The sequence below is a fragment of the Apteryx mantelli genome, chromosome 12 (genome assembly GCF_036417845.1).
Source record: "Apteryx mantelli isolate bAptMan1 chromosome 12, bAptMan1.hap1, whole genome shotgun sequence".
Lineage (NCBI taxonomy): Eukaryota > Metazoa > Chordata > Aves > Apterygiformes > Apterygidae > Apteryx > Apteryx mantelli.
Window position 1 is genome coordinate 6,052,717 of NC_089989.1, and position 19,509 is coordinate 6,072,225.

The window sequence follows — 19,509 nt, forward strand, 5'->3', positions numbered from 1 at the left end:
AAAATATATTTAAATTTTTGGACAAATTTAGTCAGAAAGAACATGTTACTAGATGTTTATGCAAAATGCAGAGACCCAGGAATAACGTTTTCTCTCTAGATCTGGTTTGTGTCAATGATAAAATTCTCTCTTTACTCCATTCAATGACAGATTATAACTAAAGGTGAAAATGATAAAATTTCTGAACCAAACGTCTATGCTCTAGATGAAAAAGTTAGTTTTACCTGTCTAATTTCATTACTCACCTTCCTCAAAGAAGAGCTGTCATAGTTTTCATGCAAATTCCAGCAATTTACATGTTTCAAGCTGGCAGAAAGACAGTGTCTTCCTAGAAAAATTGCCACCCTTTCCCAATCCCCAGTGAAACGGCAAACCAGGTTAGAAAGATAGAGGAGATTGGATTACCTGTCTGCACCAGATCATTGTTTCCAGGAGATAATCCATAAATGATTAATCCTTCTAACGTTCTTAAGCAATGTAAGGAGGGCTGCCTGTGACCTATTTCAACCTCTTGCGCTGTTGTTGTGGGAACAGCTTTATTGTAGACATGAAATCGACTATTTTCACGCTTTTAGTTTTATTGAATTGTAAATGTAGTTTATTGCCTTTTCTCCGCTTAATGGTTATTTGGCATCTGTTAGCAGGACCGTAACTGTTGGTAATACTCGTGTGCGAAATGGCAGTGAACACATAGATGACTAAATGTTCTTCATGTCATTTTACTTGTACTTTATTAAATTACATGATTTCAATAATTTGTAGCTGTTTTTAATGCTTCCTGCTCCACATCAATTCCACAAGATTTTGCCAACTGCACAGGGAAAAAAAGGAAAGAAAGAAAGAAAAATTCATCCATTCCTGCTACAGAATCATGGCTACAACTATTACATGAAAAAAATGAGCCCGAAGTAATTTGTAGCTAAATTCAGATTTCAGTATTGCAGGATCTTTCTCTGGGGAACTCAGATACTTTAAAAAATGGTTACACATTATCTCTATTTTAGGTAGAGCACAGAAATAGTAAAAAGCCCATACCTACAGCTGGGTAGGTATGCAGTCCCAGAACTTTCCTTTACGTTGTCGCTTCAGAGCAACAATCTTCCAAAAAAAGGAGTAGCTTTACATGCCAACCAATCCCATGGATTTTAATTTTTTAATTAGCACTGTTCTCTATCTATCCATAGAGTATTTGCAGATGTAGTCCCCCAAAGAACCCAGTTCTTTAGACAAAACCCAGGCCAGAAACTGTCACTTTCAGTGTGAAGAACTGTAGAAATACCTGGCTAGCTTATTTCCAAGATCTGACTTGAACAATTGACTTGGCACAAATGAAGGGGTAGTAATCTCCTGTGAAGGGTGGGAGAGAACTGATACAATAGCAAAATGGAATAATTACCTTAACTGAAATCCTCTGTACAGAGGTAAGATCAAGTATTTGAAGACCATCCTGACAAATGCTGTATAATCTGATCTTAAAAGACAAAAGTGAAGGAAATGCCATAACATCCTTTGGTAGTTTGTTATATTGCTTAACTATTCCTACTGATCAGAATTGTTAGGAATTCAGCCTTTTTTTTTTTTTTGCTGCGCATAAACCTAATTTCATCTTGTCCTTTTGCCAGCAGCTGTGGAGAAGAACCAATTTCTGTAACAACCTCTTACACATCAAAATACAGTCATGTTCTCTTTTAATTTTCTGTTTCTTTTGACTAAGCAACTTAATAATTTCTTTTGCTTTCTCTTACAAGGCACGTTTTCCAAGTCTTTTGCCATTCTTCTAGCTTTCTTCTGAAGTCTCCTCAGTTTGTCTACAATTCTTGTTAAGTGTATCACCCAAGCAGGACATTATGAATGGACAAATTTATCATGGAATTAGTTACTAAAAGTCCAAGGAAATGATATCAGTTGCATATCTGGAGATACATTATTCTAATGACAATCAGCAAGTGATTTAACAAGTTTAGTTGAGTAACCAAGGGAAGAAGGATAAAAGGAAATTGAGTGGTGACCAACAGATACCACAGAGTATCCAAATTTAAAAAATCTCAGGTAAGAAGAAAAAATGTTGCCATCGTATAGCACTGTACTATGTAACAATTTAGAAAACTTTTCTCTAAAGGTGGGAAAAGATTTTTCACTGAAAATAGGTATCTGTGACCATGAATTTGCAATAAGGTCTGTGCAGATGCAGCATCAGTGCAGAATGAGCGTACTGCAAGTCTGAAGATCTACAAAAGGCTTGTGATTCACTCAGCCCTCCCAGAGTAAAGAGCAGAGTAAGTGCCAGGAAAGGTAATTTTTCTTTATGTACATAATTATGGTATAAACTGTTGTTGAGTATGCATAAAAGCCCATTTCTGTGCTAATCCTCAAAAGACAAGATTTTTACAAATCTCATCTACAAAGTGATGGGTCCATATCTCAAACTCTAGCAGTTTTCAGTAATTCTCTATCAGGTTAGAGACTCATCACATGAAGAATTATTTGTACATAGAAAGGAAGACTGAGTATCAGGAAATGTCAGCCTCACCAATGGAAAAGATGGAATGCACATTCACAGTAAAGCAAAGAATACAACTGAATACAACTGTAATAAATAACAAGCAAATAAAAATGCTCAGGTAATGCTTCCTGTGAAATAAAATGATTTTTCAAACAAAATGGCAACCCTAGAAAAATTCTAGCATCCTCGCTTGTTGTTTTAACCACTTTTCAATAGCAGAGAAATTGGCATCCCCCATAAAAAGGGCAGATTAAGCATCTGCAGGCTTGCTCAGGGAATTAAAATACAAAATAAAAGACCACTAAGTTATTGGTTAAGAAGGTCATCATCGGGGCAATTTGCCCTAGTTAGGACTAAACCCAAATAAATGGAGCCTGTAGAATCAGAGCCATTAACATTGAAATGTAAGGTATGAATACCAATGAAATTGCTAATAAGTACACCAAGCTATTGCAATTCAAGGAAAACATCAGTAAGCAAACCAATAAAAGTGTGTCATTTGCAGAATATCTTATGATACCAGAAACTTCTGACAATAGTTTCAAGTGGAAAACAGCAAAGATGGATAGAATACTGGCTGCATGAGTCACTCAGACCTGTGTGAATGCTCAAATCCACTGGACTCTACTTCTCCTCTTAGTAATAACAGAAAATGCTTTGACTAGGAACACCTACTGCCCTTCTCCATCATCTTAACAGTAGCAATATTTTCTTTCCTGATGATATTCAGCTGACAGGGGAAAACTAAGGGGACTGCAGACTGAAGAAGACTTTTCCTCTGTGAAGTCTGAAAGGAGTGACTATGCTCCAGACAACTGTAGGAATATTTAAATAATCTGCTGTGTGAAAAACAAAGAGTTTGCACAACTCCAAAGGGCAGAGCAGACAGCAATGGAAAGACCCAGCCATGCTGTCACAAGCAACTGAAGGGGTAAAAAAAGGGTCTTATTATTTAACCTATTTTAACGTTTATTTGTATCAAAGAGATAACAGTACTTAGGGTATAAATCAGCATGTCCTGTCCTGTAAAACCTCAGCTGAATAACTGAAATACAGAACATAATGTTCTCTTCACTTGTTGAAACACAAATGGAATCTGTCCCACTCACAGAGAAAACATCAAAAGGGCATTAGCTACATCATCCCACTTCGGTCTGGTTTAGCGCAAGAATCAGAAATAGGGAGTGATAGACAAACATTTCCCCAGCACTAATTGCTGAATAACTCCAAAGAAGGACAAAGATGTTTGCAAAATATAATAGTTGCAGAACAAGCCTAAATGGATATAACTATCATTTCAGTTTACACTGAGGTCAAAGTTTGAGTTTTACGATATACTTTGGTGTTCTTCAAGGTTGAGGAAGCAGATGGCAGGCCATACGACTCATTTCTGATATAAAATATTTCATTCTAAGGCAACAACAGTGAAGAAAGGCAGAGAGAATAAATTCACTAAAATGCAGAATTGGAATTAGCAGATGAAGGAGGAAAACAATCCATAACCGGAAACCACCACTTGTTTTTGTTATCAATGCTCCTCATGTTGCACTTTTAATTCAAGATGCAGCCAAGAAATTTTCACACTTGAGAAGGTCTGGCACAGCAGAAAGCAGTCCTTTGTCAAGAAGTTTCTTACTTTGAAAGATATCTTTGCTTTAGAGTAGTCTTGCTTGAGTTTGACTCAAAAGGAAGGAGCAGTTTGGTGCAGGTGTTGAAGATGCCATTTAAAATCAAGCCCTTAGAATGTTGAACACCCTCTTTTTAAAAGGTTTTCAAATTTTAACTTCCATGTACTATCTTTTCCCAAGTTAGAGTGTTACTGAATAGTAATCAGCTGTTTTAAATCAAGGTATTTTTGACATACTAACTGTTACTGTTTGCTCTTTGATGGGAACAGTTTTATATACTTTACTAACAGAACCAGTGAAAACCCAAATTTTATGGAACAGATCATGCCCTCCTGCAGTAAAATCATTAGAAGGGGATGGAAGTTTCGTAGAACTCTCTAAGACATATCGTATGATTTTTATGATTTTTTTTTACTGATGCTTAGGTCTTGGGATTCAGCTGTGAGTTACTGGAATGAGGTACATGGGAATTTTTGTGTCCAAATTACTTTTTTTTTTCTAAAAAATGTCTTCTTACTTTAAATTAAAACTATTTAACATCAAAAGAAATAATGTTCATTCCAAGAAGCTTTACTTTTATGATAAAAAATTGGTATTATACTGGAACTTGGTCTGTCCATTGTTCATGAGGAAGACGTTTTATGGAGCTACACACCTGCTGGATCATTGCTTATGCTTTTGCATTACGTGTCTGTCATTGTGGGAGAAGTCTAAACTGAAAAGCTAACTGTATTAAAAATCAGGAGTGTGTCCGCCAACAGTGAAGAAGAACATGACCTGGTATAGAGATCTTAGAGGAACTTCCTTGCACTCCCAGACGGGTCAGAAAGAAACTGTCTTGCCACATAGATGGTTTTGTGCAGAAATTTACAATCCTGTTTTTTTCCTGGCAGATTGCACAAAATGCCACTAAGTTAAAATCTCCGTGATATTATTTTGGATGTCATTCATGTCTTGGTCCTAGGTGTATATTTTATACTTTCCTGCTGCTAAAATCTCACTAACGATTAAAAAAAAAAAAAAAAAGCAGGACCAAAGCTGAGAGCGCAGCATGTTACCTTGTCATTGTTCCAGCGTTACTTGCGCACAATTTGTACCACATACGACAGTTGCTTTGTGTGCTATACCCGAGAAAAAAAAAGAATTTAATTCCAAAATTCTTTAAAAATATTGGAAATTCCAAGTCCCGCTGCTGACTGTGAAGCATTTGGATACTAGGTAGCGGTGAATACCTGTGAGAGCGTGGGGAGCCCCTGGGGCAGACCCCGCAGCTCTGCGCACGTCCACCGCCACCCTGGCCACAGGCTGTGCTGCCCCTCAGCACTGGCCACAGCCGGCGTCCATCCGGCAGGAGCAGCCTCCCGCCGCCCGCTTCTCGGTCGCGTGGCCAGCGGGAGCGGGAGGGAGCAGACGACACGGCCCCGCAGCACCGGGAGCTCGCGCCTCCTGGCCCCCGCTCACAGCACCGCCCGCCCTTGCCTGCGGCCCACTTGACGCCTTGGTGCTACTAACGCTCGTGAAGAAACAGCCACGACCAAAATACCGATCGCTTTCAGCGGGTGCACGGCAGACACCTTTGGCTTAACCCGCTCCCTGGAAAGGAAAAGGCGGTTTCTCCTCGTGGCAGGCCCCGAGGTGGCGAAGCGGCACGGCAGAGGTGGTCAATGGAAGCACAGCGCCACAGGCCCGAGGGCAGACCCTCCGTGACGGGCACAGCCGTGACAGGGCGGCGGTCGGCACCCGTCGGGCGAGGAGGAGCGCTGGGTCCCCATGTGGGGCTGGGGCGCCTCAGCCAGGGCGCAGCTGTGCCGGGGCGGTGGTCGGCACCCATCGAGTGAGGAGGAACGCTGGGTCCCTGCACGGGGCTGGGGCGCCTCAGCCATGGCACTGCGTGAGCCGAGCGGAGCTGCTGCGCCGGAGTGGAGGCCTCTGCTCACAGCCCGCGTGCCGGCGGACGGGCAAGCTACGAGACGCCTCCTGCGAACCGCTCAGCGTTGGCTGAATTTTAACCCTCGAACGTGGAAAGCATTTCCCTTTTTAGCCCAGACCGCTCAGCTTAACGGCAGTCAGGTCGGACCAGCGCGTACCCCTCCATAAACAGCAATTCCATCACGGCTGCACCCAGTAAAGCCCGACGGTCGCGCTCACTGGGGACACTAAGCTTATTTCTGGGTGAAGGAGGCGGCGGGGGCGGAGGCCTCGCTCCGGCCCGGCCCGGCCCGGCCCGGCCCGTGGCGGCAGGCGCCGGGCGGCGCGGCACGGCGCGGCACGGTACGGAACGGAACGGCAGGCGCGGGGCCGGCGTTGCGGCCGGCGGCGGGGACGGGCGCGCCGGGGACGCCGCGCCGCCGTTTCTTGCCCGCCCCCGCGGTTGCTGCCGGGATCCAAGATGGAGTCGCTGAGCAGAGCGGGGCAGGAGATCAGCCTGGCGGCCTTAAAGCAGCACGACCCCTACATCACCAGCATCGCCGACGTGACCGGCCAGGTAGCGCTCTACAGCTTCAGCCCCAAGGCCAACGAGTGGGTAAGTGAGGGGCAGCGGCCGCGCCGGCGGAGGGCGGCAGCGGGAGGGCGGCCCGGCCCGGCCCGGCCCGGCCGGCCGCGGCCGTTGGGGGCTCGGGGCGGGGGGAGGGTCGCTCCGGCGGCCTCGGCCGGGGACGGCGCCTCCGCCTCCCCCTCCGCCCTGGGCGGCGGGAGGGGCCGCCTCTCCCGGGGGCTTCGAGCTCCTGGCGCTGCCCCGCCGGCCCCGAGGGCGGCCGCGGCCCCGGGCGTGACGGGGGCGCGCTCGGCGCGGAGGCTCTCGCGCTGCTTCGGGTTTCCTCGCTCGTGGTCGCCGTTGCCGGGTTGCCAGTGTGGTTTTTGTTTTGTTTTTTTAGTGTAATTTTTTCTTGTTGCTCTTAACAGGTAGTTCAGAGCCTTAGTCCGGGATGAATAGGACTTGAGGAAATGTTAGTGTTCGCTCTTGCGTTAAAACGCAGTTTTTGTCTGCGGCCTGTTTGCTCTTTGCTTTAAGTGTAGTTGTCTGTGTTACACTAAAAAGAATATATATGAAGGTAAGAACCTAGGTCGGACCTGTTCTTAAAGGTCTGACCTTAGGTTCAGGGCACAGCTAGCCTGTGCCTTGCTCAGGACCTCTGACCACTACTGTTTCATCCCCAAACTATAAAAACTTGAAATATGTGGAACTTAACTTTTGGACTGCACTGGAGCTGTGCGCAGCTTCCTGTACATATGTGTCACAAGCCACTTACTGATAGGAACAGCTGCTTTTGTTTGACTTTCAAAGTATGAGACAAAACAGTACTACTTAGTTTCACAAAACAGTGGTACTTAGTTATATCGTTGTTGTCTACGCTGTCATAATCATTTAAATAACAATTATGAAAGACAACCTCTTTGTAGACTAATGGACTCTAGTCCATGTTTAAAATCAGGAATCAGGAGGAAGATGTTCAATTCTGACAGCTCAGCATAGGAGAGTTGCAGAGTACTTCATATCATATTAGCAAGTTGATAGCATGAACAAAATCTTCTAGGAGATAGGTTTAATTTTCTAATCTTGCTAAGAAACAAATAAATATCTTCTAAAACCAAAAGACTGGATTTTTATTCCAATGTTGTCAAGTTTCATTGTGGAAAGATAAGACTATTATAATTGATCTCTGTAATTAAAATATTGCACAAAAGCTACATATTTGTGTGAACAAGCATATCTCTTAAGTAAAATTCCTGTCTTTTGTAGGAGAAGACGGACATAGAAGGTACCTTATTTGTGTACAAAAGGTAAGCTTTTTTTTAGAAGAAAACAAATGTTAGTTAGCTTAATGTGTAACTTTCATATTGGATTTATTGCATCCAGTTTACAATGACTTATTTGTCCAGCTATTAATGTTTGTATGCCCATTTGAAAAGAATATATTCTGCACATAGGTGGTTAACTCCATTAAAAGCACATAAAAGTGCTGCTGAAAAATCATAGGACTTGATAAATGTTGTATGTATATCCATAGAAAAAGTTAACTTATTGAGCTTATTTTGTTAATACTGTGGCATTTGTTAATGTATTGAGTGTCTCAAATGATGACTCTTCTTTTGTCTCCTAAAATCCATAATTTATTTAATTTGTCTGTATTGTTTCCGTAATCTGTCCTGGCTTAACTTTTGCCGCTTCCTGACCAGTTTTGATACAGACGATGTCACTTAAAAGCCAGAGATCTGTCAGTGTATGGTTTGGGGGATTACTTAATGTCATCATCAAAACTGTGAAAGAAGTGCCCAATTATATGAGATGTAAAAAGAAAGAGGGAAGATTATTTTAACCAGAACCAACAGGCAAGCCCAATCATGGATTTTCGCTTTTTAAATAACAGGCAAATCGGAAATCTCACAATGAAATATCACTCTGAATGTAAGAAATATGAATAATGCAGAATTAATCAACCCATCCTGAAACAGACCGCCACAGGCCAGGGTTACAAGTATTTTATCCTGGTGCTGTGAAGTGATGCAAGTAATCTGTTCCTATTAACTTTGCTTTGGCTCCAATCTTGTAAATGCTTAGTATACAAAAACCAACAAAACTAAATAAAAAACTGAACAAAGAACTTCCTTCTGACTACCTGATTATTTCAAGCAAGTTCTGTTAGCAGCATTACAAGACTAACCCTTGATGTTAAGGACTGTTTGCGCCCTCCTTAGAAGCTCTTGACAGGCTTTATTGTTGGTCATTCAGTAAATGTGGACATGTTATAGAAATATTAACACTAGCTAGTTATATTTGATTTGACTCTAGTGGCTTTTCTTTTCTTGGCTAGTTCTATTCTCAGACTTGAATGACCTAAAATATAAGCCTCCTTTTTCCCCAAAGGCCTTCATCATGCTGTGTTGATAGTATGACTGCTTGCAGGCACAGCTGACCGTGCTGACACGACATTCCTGCAGTAAGAGAAAACGGATCTAAAGCTAACTTGAACTTCCAATGCTTGCTTGCTTGATGTTTTCTTTTTCCACCTGGCATTTAATGAAAATCTAGATATTTAAAACTTGTTTCACCAAGCAATAAAATTTTAAGTGTTTTAAGAGCCTCTGCTTCCTCTTTAGGTATATTTCCTGTTATTTAAGCTAACAGTTCTTTTATTGTCATATGTATTTACAGTAAGGTAAGTGTTGCTGAGTAGTATGGTTTGGTTTTTGGGGTTGGGGAGGAGTCCCCTACCCCCTTCTCCTCCAACTAAAGATTCTAAAATGCTCCAAGACCATCTATGTGAATGAAGGATTGAATACACTTGAATTTTGATCCTGGCCTTGCTGTAGGCTTTTTGAATAGTTTTTTTGAGGTCTTGGGGCATGTCTTTGATTCCTCAGTTTAGCAGTGTAGAACTTTAATGTTTATCCTGGTCTTAGTTTGAGGTAAGTGTGATCTTAGATTTAAATTAGCTGGTTGGCCAAGAAATGACACACAAGAGCAGCTATTAGAGCTTCTGTACTGATAAAGTTTGACCTAATGAAGCAGTAGAGACTCAAAGATTAATTCATAATTCTGTTTCAAATAAGTGTTGTACATGTTGATCAAGGTATTAATCCTTGATTTTTATTTTAATTGAATCAATAGGTCAGCTTCTCCTTATCATGGTTTTACGATAGTGAATCGACTGAACATGCACAACCTAGTTGAACCGGTGAATAAAGACTTGGAGTTCCAGCTCCATGAACCTTTTCTTCTCTACAGAAATGCTAGCTGTGAGTATAACTCTTTAAAATCCATATAAACTTAATATGCTGTTTTATAATCCAGACCACTTTGATATAATGGTCTGTTTCAAATATAATATGATGGGGCAGGTTCCAATGAAATGTCTGATTGTGAAGTGCTAAATTTAATTAAGTACCCACACAATGTATTGTGGTAACCACCTGCTTTCAATGAAACCGAGATAGAAGAACTCAGTTCAGTATTGTTATATTCTGTCTTCTTTTTAATTTATAATATCATAGGCTTAATCTAAACCTTTGCCTAGTGCCATAGCATTAATGAAATTTATTAAAAAACAGTAAAGATTGATTATTTTTGATGCTGGTGTTTGAGGATTTCTAAAGCAAAAATTACAAAACTTTTTTCAAATCTAGTAGTGTTTCGGGTCGTCAGTTGAGCTTCAGAGTCCCAGTATGCCACACAGCACAAATCCTGTTACTCCAGAGAGCTCAAAGTGTAGTTTATCTAGCCCTTAAAGAGAGGAAGAGGGAGTCTAGTGTTTGTGGAATTCTCATTAGAATAATTAGATAATATAAAAGGCATCCCATGAAGCAGAGAGTTAGTCTGAAATTACTTTGCTGCTGTCTTGTCACAGGCCCTGTTTCTGAATTGCCAAGAGAGCCTGTATGCTTTCTGGAGATAGTACCTCATCTCTGCTGCCTATCAGCTAATGTCTCCTTGAATTATGGAGATAGGAACTGCTTTGGTTATGCTTCGGTGTACCTAAAAGAGCAGTCAAACATTAATCTCATCCTATTTTACTTTTGGAATGCCTCCAGGCTCTGGGAGCAGGAATGGTTCCATTTTGGTGAGAGAAAACAGCTTAAGGTTGGAGGGTTCACTTTTCATAAAGTTTTAGCAGTCCTCCTTCCTCAAATGTAAGAGAGGGAAAAGGCAAACTAGTCAGTAAGCTGAGAAATTTAGGAGATGTAGGAAAGTGAATGATTCGCATGAAAATGGTGGGATGGGATTAGTATTGAGTTGGATACTTAAGCAGGTTGCTAGGTTTGGAGAGAAGAGGGGCTGTAGAGGATGGTGGCAGGGGTCAGGGAAGATGGCAGGTGACAGGAGAGGAAAGTGTTGCAAAGGTGAGATCAGTGACATAAGGAATACGGGAAGGTGGTGGTGGTTGTTGTTGGAGCTGCTAATGGTATCGGGAAGAAGCTGTGGAATGGTCATGTTGTATGATAGTGGGAGAGGATCACTTAATGGAAGTAGTCGGAGAAGGTGAGCTGTGTGTGAGTTCATTAGAAACCCCTGAAGCTAATAATATGCCTTTCTGTCATTGACAAAAGCTCCCATTTTCCTATGGGACACTACTGTGTAAAGCCTGTGGGAGGCTAATGGGAGTTGGGATACAGACAGAATAGAAGCATGTGGAAGGAAGAAATTCAAAGATGTGTGAGGAAAACATGATAGGCTTGAGGGAAATAATTCCATTTTGAGGTAATCAAAAATACCTTTTTCCTCCTTAAATTTTTTCTATTGTCTTTTTAAAAAAGACATTGGTTGAAAACTATCCTTTATTTTGTCACTCTTTCCTGTCCCTTAGAAGAGGGCAGCATGTCCGGAAACAGTCTCCCCTTTGACTGCAAAATGGTAACAGATATAGTTAACTTGTCTTATTTTTCTGTGTGTCACAAATAAGCAGCTGACCAGTTTATTTTGTGTGCTCTGCTAGTGTTTGCTTCTTTTGAATACAAGCATAAAAGCACAAAAAGCAGTATCTACGTTTTTGGTTTTGTTTGTTTTTGGCAGAGGGAATATTCCTTATGATTTCAATACCCCCAATTCCCTTGCCTTCTGTACTTAGTTGTTGTATTCTGGATTTTCTTTTCCTCCCATGCAGCTTCCCAAATTGTCTGACCTCTACCCACTGAATTAGTTACGAAAAGCAAAATACATGTTTGAGATATTCAGTGTTAAATCTATTTGCATCTGTCTGCACAGTATTCCAGAAAAGTATTTAAAAAAAAAAAATTCAGGATTGATTTGGATTTGTTGCAGACAAATTTCGACACATATATGTTAGTTGCATGATTAGGTTAGGGATTTCTTGTCCAAGTTCTTTAGATGCAGAAGAGTATCCACTTCTACTCAGCTGGCTGCTGGCACGTAAAACCCTTGCGTTCCTGTGACTAACTCAAAATAGAGTTTGAAGCCAATGGTTAATGTGCATTTATGGGTTTAACGTGAAGTTCTTCTGCGATAATTTAACAATGGCAGAGGATGGACTACTAGTTTGGGCAAGGAAAAAAATTTCTCTTTTACACAGTGTTGGTAACAATCCCATTTCATGTAGCCTGTGTTTTGATCCTGCTTGAAGAAATCTGCTAGGATCGTTACAAACTCTTAATAAGTTGTCCTGCTAGGATCGTTACAAACTCCTAATAAGTTGTCCTGCTAAGACTGTTATTGGACTGATTGTTCTGTTTCCTTAGCTTTCGGGTTGGGGATGGTTCAGATTTCTAACAAAACCCCCAAATTATGTTTGTTAATACTGCTGTTTGCCTATGTGTTTAGGTCGTAGCAGGATCAACAGCAAATCACAGTTTACGCTTCCCCAGGACGTGGTAGTGATAGTAAAGATGCTTAAAACAAAACTATGCCACCATGTACTCAGGAAATATTCCATGTCAATAATATTTGTCAATGAATGTGACACTACTGTTTTATAAGCTTCACATTTTCACTTTGCTCTTGGATTGTATCTTGACTTAAGAAGATAAGGGCAAAGTCTGTTATGTATACCAGCTTAGGCCTCTGGCATTTCTCTCCCACAGTTATTGGCATGAGAACTGTTCTGAGTATATCAAGAATGAAGTACTCCAATCTGTGCAGAGCTATTAACAAGTTATATGAGAAAAATCTTGTAAGCAGTATGTGAACATTATTTTTACTTGGCTGGAGGCTCTAAGAATGATTTGCCTGTCATGCTAGATCATAATATTTTAGTGTTTTTTTAACTAATCTCTTAGTTTGATTTGTGCAAATAAATATATATATTTTTTAATACAATGGAATTCTTAGTTTGCGCATCAGAACTTATTTTTGTTAAGCTGCAGACATGAGATCCTTATCTTTATCTGTTTGCACAAAGGATTTGTCATGCTCTTGAAGCAAGACTAATTGAGGGGTTTGCTATTTTGTCCCCTCACTGGAAAAGAGGCTGTACTCTTCTTTGATAGTTGGGGTTTTTTGTTTTTTGTTTTTTTTTCTTGTTTGTTTTTACGGAGTAAGATAATAAGGAGTCTTTCCTGGTTGTGCAATGATGAGAAAGGACTAAATGTTTTAATAGCTTTCTTATATCTATTCTCTCTGTTCACTAAGAGTGAAATGGAAGTCAGTTGGGTCAATGTGTTATTTGTTATATTGATTAGATGTAGGACAGGTAGAAGGTGGGTTTTTTGTTTTGTTTTGTCTTAAATACTAAAAATGTGTTATTTTCTTACCATGTAATTAGGAAATCTTTCCCAATTCCTTTCTTCCCCCCCCCCCCCATTTATACCAGTAACATCCTAGGATTCAAGCCCCCAAACAATACTTAAACCCAGAATTTTGAGAAAGGTTATGTCTACTTTTTTTAGATAATGCTGCTCTAAAACTTCACCATTTATTCAGCAAGTGTCAGATCTTCTTAAAGCAAAAATGGTGAAGAGCAGTGGTTAAGAAGCTCTAAGACATTATACCAATTATAGTGGCAAAAGAAAAAAGTATTCTATTTTTTATTTTTGGGGAGAATTTAAAGAAGGCAGGTATGATCTCCAAATTAGAAATAATCAAGAAGTGAAGTTAATCAATTTCATTTCTGTAATGTAACATATTTTGAATTTAGAGTTCTTAAAAGGTAAAACTCTAAGTTATACTTTATGTATTAATACTGTTTAATCTGGAATATGTGTTGGTGTGTGCATTAGATCGACTTCTAACTTTCCCTCTGGATGCATGTGTGTTCTTCAGAATGTTTGTTCATGAAGCACTGCATCCCATTGATATATCTTTTTTTTTTTTTTTGATCAACCTAAGTTTGTTTCTTCTGGTTCATATTTTGTAAAAAGTATGTTTAAAAACTCTCTGTGTTAAAAGAACCGTATGGTTCTATCAGTAACAATAATAAAAGCCCAATCTGAAAGTTCTGTAGTTTCTTTAAACCTATAAAGTGAAAGTTTGAGTAGGAAAGCTATTCTGCAGCAGAATTTTTGGCAAGCTGATAATTTGCTTAATAATAAAGGAAAATTAGTCAATGTTGTAAATGATGACAAACTTACCTCTTAAAGTCTGCAACAAGTATTCTTCTGCGTCTTTCTCATGTATAACTTTCCCTCTGTATTGGTGGTGTTGATCTTGAATAAAAGGCTTTTTAATCCAAGCTAGTTCTCTGGGGAGGTCAGGCAGATTGATTTCCATGGTGCTGAAAAGACAGATGCTAAGCATAAAACTTTTTGGTATTAGAAGAAATGGTCCTTGATTGTGTTGGGTTTTGTTTGTTTGTTTTGCTTCTTACTCCTTGGCCAAAGGTAAGAGGTAGTAAAACAAAAGATGGATTTTGGAGACTTTTATGCTTTTAAGTGCAAAACTTGGGTACAAAATGCTGTCTTCTGGCTTGTTGTTTTATCATTAATTAAATAGGCTTATATTCAGAACAGCCAAAAAAAAAACAGTTGCCTTACTACAAATGGCTTTTAAATTTTTTTGAAAGAGCTCCTGACTGGTTTCAAAGCAGGGTCTCCTTATCCTGAAGGAGAAAGTCTCTCATTGCCAGCCTCGTGGTTAGGGGGGGTAATGCTGCGAGTATAATGTATCTCTGATTGCTGAAGCTGAATGGCGCTCCAGCCAGCGCATTAGCCCAGCCTTTTAGTCTGAGATAAGAAAGGAGCCTGGTCCTGATACCTTTACAGCTCAAGAAGCAATACAAGCTAGGGGGAGGGGAGGAACCTCTGAAAGCTGGTAAGTGGTGCTAAAAATACTTAGTGTGACCTGAAAGTTGGTACTCTAACTGGAAGGAGTCTTCTGCTCTGGTTCAGTGTTGCAAAGTGGTAATCCCTCTCATTCCACACTACGTTTTGTCAGATGGCAGAGTTCGTTTAAAGTGTTCCTGATCCTGGATGCTGTTTGCCACCTTCTGAGTGACTCCAGTACAACTGCTTGTGGAATTGTGCTGTGACCTATATCTATGAAATGGTTTAAAATATTCAAAATGAAAAGAAAAAAAAAAAAGGGAGGGAGTCTTTTTAAAAATTCTAACTATTCATAAATCTATGTGGCAGGCTGATATTTGTATTGAGAAACACAGGAACAGGAAACAGCTCAGTGGGAAAGAGATTAGGGCTGAGTGGCTGGGGAAAGGTGACATTTCAGCCAACGTTGCTACTGGAAGAAATACGAGCTTCGCGAGAGATTACTTTATGTGCCTTTGTCTTAAACTCTATCTGGACAGTAAAATGATCTATCTGTGCAGCTTCTGTAATATTTTTGGAATGTCATTTAGAATAGAGCAAGTTTCATCAGGTGGATACATCAAATTTTCCTGCAGTGACTGAGGCGCTGGTTTGTTTTCTTGTGGTACTCAGATAGGGTTGAGTTAGTTCCCGTGATTGTGCTAGAGGATGGGTTTCAAAATATGCATCCTTGCTTTGCAGAGAGAATTTGAAAGGTTGTGTCCCCCGCTCCTGGTTGTTCTGCTTGAGTCATTGTGTGGCAACATCTTAACTGGATTTGTAAAATAAAGCTTTTCTTTCTCTCCCCATCTGCCCTTTAAACTAGATAAGGTACCTTTTAAACCAGCTCATCTTTTTGAATCAGATGAAGATATGGCTGCATGAATGGCTAAACTGCCTAAGGCAGGAGAGTGCTGCTGTCTGGAATCTCTCAAACTGGCATTACTGGTGAATTCTGTATATATTTATTTTTGCATGGTTTTCTCAGGCTACGGTTTTATGAACATTTTAACAGTTTTGCATTACTGTGCTGCCCCCAGCTTCTTGTTCCTGCCCTCCCTCTTGTGCCAGGTGTTATGTTTGTGAAGCTGATGCGAAAACAGGATTAGGGTCTGGATTAAAAGTACCCAACTGATACAAGAGAAAGGGTGGACTGGAGCAGAGTGAGGAGCAAGGTTGTGAGAATGTGAGGGTGGTGACAGTGCTTCTTACTGCTAACTTATAAAGAAACTTTAAGTGAAACTACAGCTTTGGGATGCAACTTCATTTTAACTTTAAACTGCAGCCTTCTGCCAAAGAGTAAGGCCTCTGTCACACTTTCCTGTTCCTGCTCTTAGGTCAGATCTAGCAATTCAGCAGCTGCACTGCGCTGCAACACTAGGCTGAACTGACTGCTTCATGAAGCAGTAGAAGCAAAAACGTAGAAGAGAGATGGGCCGATCATCCCTTTTGGTGTCAGCTAGCTGTAATGGGCATATTCTCTTTGCTTTCCTGTAGGAATTTCAATTAGGTTTTAATGATTGATTCAATCAAGTTCAGGGAGGAAGAGTTGGATCTTGCATGTCTAGATAAATATTTGTGGATCAGAATGTTTATTAGAAACTGACAAATAATTTGCCTAGGTGTCTGAGAATAATTTAGATGAAGATAACTAATTTCTTCTTTTGATTTTTATTAAGTTTGATTTGGTTATGAAGTGGGCTATTCTTGACTTCATGTATGTCAACCTAGTGCAAATCCAGCTGAAAGATGTTGCTGATGAGGATTACAGACTGTTTCTACTTGATTGTTAAAGATGCTGCCCCAACATTCAGCACAGAAAGGCTGGAGTGGAAGTGTTGGACTAGGTGAAAAATGAGTTACACTTAGTGACTTCTGTTGAAAGAAATTGTTAAAGAACTGTAGTAGAAATATACTGGGGCACAACAATATTGAGCTAATATCTATGCTGGACATAATAAAAAAAAATCACACGTTCGAAGGGAATTGGTAAATACCAACTCTGTGTCTGATGAAAGAATGCTCATAAATAAAATTGCATGAGTGAAAGGCATGCATCAAATACAGTAATGCTGTTGGGGGGAAATGTTGGCATGAGGGAGCTGAACTGATAATACAAATGAGTCTTTCCAAAAGAGGGAGGTAAACGTTCCAGTCTGTTGGACCATAACTAAACTAACACACAGGCTTACTTGTTAGTGATCTTATTAACATCTTCATATTACTATTAATGTTTTGTAGTGACTCCCTATGATTGCTTGCCAGTAGTACACAGTGTGGGAGGGGGAACTGATACTCCATAGACAGAACTGAGATTTGGATCTACTTCTGGTCTTCTGTAGGTCTGTTTCTGGCAGAATTGGGTGTGACTTTTATCATTTCTCCCATTAAGCTATCATTACAGGTTTCTTATCTTTATTCCTTCAGCAAGTATGCTTTTGAAGAAGATTTCTTCTCTTGGCATTTTGTCTGATAATGGAGTCAGGGAAGGGAAAGGGCTTTTCTTAAGCATTAAACTAGGCTACGTGTCTAAAGAAATAGCTCTAACTGAAATGCTTTCAGGTTTCAGTGCAGTGGACAACATAGTTGTCTTAAACTGTACATTTTCAGAAATATTTCATAAACATTGGCTACATGTATGAATTTCTTTCCTGACTTATTCTTTTTCAAGAAAAAAAATATTTCTTAAATGGTAGTATATTGATTTCTTTATAACCTGAAAAGCTTTGTTTCTTATTGCCGAAGCTGTAACTTCTCAAGAATCAAACGCCCAAACATAGTTGTTAAAAAGAGAAGCAAGTTAAAAGTTGAAACAAGGTAGAAATTCAGTTGGTCTTAGGATATTGTTATGGAAATGAGGTGTGTGCGTGACTTTTTCAGGGTTTTGGTCCAAAACAGTAAGCCTGGCATAACTAGAAGGTCTAGAAAATAATCTCTGGAAAATAATCTCCCTCTTTGCCATGGCTTGAAATAACTTTGAGTGGGCTTTGACTGAGATTTCTGAGTGTCTTGAAGAAAAGAATGGATTCTGCTTGGGGTGGTGGTGGTAAGGGGAACAGGGGACTTGTGTCTAGCTAGAAAAGGCTGTGTATTCACATTTTGAAAAACTCATTCTTTTCCTTCCCTTTAAATCGTATTTTACAATTAGGTGGTGATTTCAACTTCATAAAAATGTTGGTATGAACTGCAGAACAAAGATAAGTTTTAAAAGGCTATTTAAAAGGGTTTTTTTGGGAAATAAAAATGTTTTAATGGAAACATACGAACAGTGTGTAATTGCCTTTAATGTGCTTGCACACTCTGCATTGATAAATTTGATAGATGAACCAAGATTTAAAGTGACCTGCTTTGTGTGTTGGATTAAATACAATCCTGAGAAGAGTTCTGCACATTTGTTGCGCTGGCACAGCTGAGGGGGCAACGAGATGAGTAGGTATCTGGGGGAGGGGGGGGAAATGGCCTCTTTTAAAGTGGAATTGCTGATGAAGAAAAGCTGCTCGCTCTGGGGTATCTTTCAGCTGAGTGGTCAGGATCTACCTTGGCCCACTTTCACTGGGACTTCAGTTCTCCTGAAAGCCTCCACTGTGCTTGGTGCCTTGCTGAACTGGAGCCTTTTTGAACTCATTGGCTTGTTCTGGCTACTTTTAAAAAGTAGAGTTCAACGTGAATCCGGTTTTAAGTAGCTCTGTGAATGTCACAGTATGGCTGGAGTATTGGTACTACTTCCTTCCCATACCATTACATTTTACAGAAAGAATTTTGAGAGGAAGGTGCCAGAACGCCCCTGACTGAACTGCCATGCTGTAGCTACACCTCAGACTGACTTAATTTAAAAAATGAGTGTTCAAAACCTGTATAGGTATTCTTTACCCTAATTTAAGTGGTAGAATCAGTAATTATAAACATAAGATTGCCATTGTAGTGAGAAGACATCTGGTATTTAAAACTTATTTTTCTTGTCACTTGTATTTGTGAACAAGTATCAGCATTTTGTAATTCATTAAGTTAATCTAATTGACATTGTATTTGTGTTTGCGCGCATGCTACATCGAGTTACTTTATAAATGCTCATCATGCACAGAATATTTGAGTGGAAATTGATGGTAATTCATATGTTGCAGAGCTAATAGACTGCTGTTTCTTGCTTGCTTTCTTTTTTGTTTGTTTTTTTGAACTTTTATCTTACGCTTGCTTTTTTCCTTCTTATTTTCAAGTGTCAATTTACAGTATCTGGTTTTATGACAAGAATGACTGCCATCGAATAGCAAAACTCATGGCTAAGTAAGTACCTTGGTCTTGTTATTTTGTAACTCTTTCATGTAATACAGGAAAGACAAAAAAAAAAATTTTTTTTTAAAGAACCTCTTACACATCTTCTGTTCCTCCCCCCCCCCCCCCATGGAAAAAATACAGTGTTGTTGCTGCTACTGTGTTTTTTTTGGGGGGGGGGGGGAGTAAGATTTTGTGTGTTAAATAATTAAATGCTTTAACACTATAAGTGGTTAAAAAAATTTGGTTAAAGCATTCGTGTGGTATTGTCTAAAGAGAGCAAGTATACACGTTTGTATTTTATACTTTATTTTGTGTAGGAATGGTTAAAGCAGAGTAACACCCTGGCAAGTGACGGCTGCATTCTTTTTTTCCTTTAAAAAAAACAAAAAACAAAAACCCACCTTATTCCTGACTAGA

At 39.9% G+C, this 19,509-nt stretch overlaps 2 protein-coding genes and 1 long non-coding RNA gene across 6 annotated transcripts in view; 2 read left to right on the forward strand and 1 right to left on the reverse strand.

Moving 5' to 3' along the window:
- Window positions 1-19,509, forward strand: part of CHDH (choline dehydrogenase) — a 463,978-nt gene that overhangs the window by 269,245 nt on the left and 175,224 nt on the right. The gene's annotated exons all lie outside the window — the stretch shown is intronic.
- On the reverse strand, window positions 715-6,334 carry LOC106488635 (uncharacterized). The gene is made up of 2 exons (XR_001293259.2): window positions 1,397-6,334; window positions 715-811 (listed from the first exon to the last, which is right to left on the reverse strand). It is a non-coding gene; the product is annotated as an uncharacterized lncRNA (long non-coding RNA).
- Window positions 6,457-19,509, forward strand: part of DCP1A (decapping mRNA 1A) — a 39,228-nt gene continuing 26,175 nt past the window's right edge. For 2 of the 3 annotated variants that reach the window (XM_013947538.2, XM_067303776.1), the window contains exons 1-4: window positions 6,457-6,655; window positions 7,874-7,914; window positions 9,743-9,870; window positions 19,035-19,101. In XM_013947538.2, the coding sequence (XP_013802992.1) occupies window positions 6,521-6,655; window positions 7,874-7,914; window positions 9,743-9,870; window positions 19,035-19,101 (371 nt within the window). In that variant the 5' untranslated portion in view covers window positions 6,457-6,520. Of the gene's footprint in view, window positions 6,656-7,873; window positions 7,915-9,047; window positions 9,072-9,742; window positions 9,871-19,034; window positions 19,102-19,509 lie in introns of those variants that run through there. The other variant, XM_067303777.1, reaches the window with a different exon arrangement.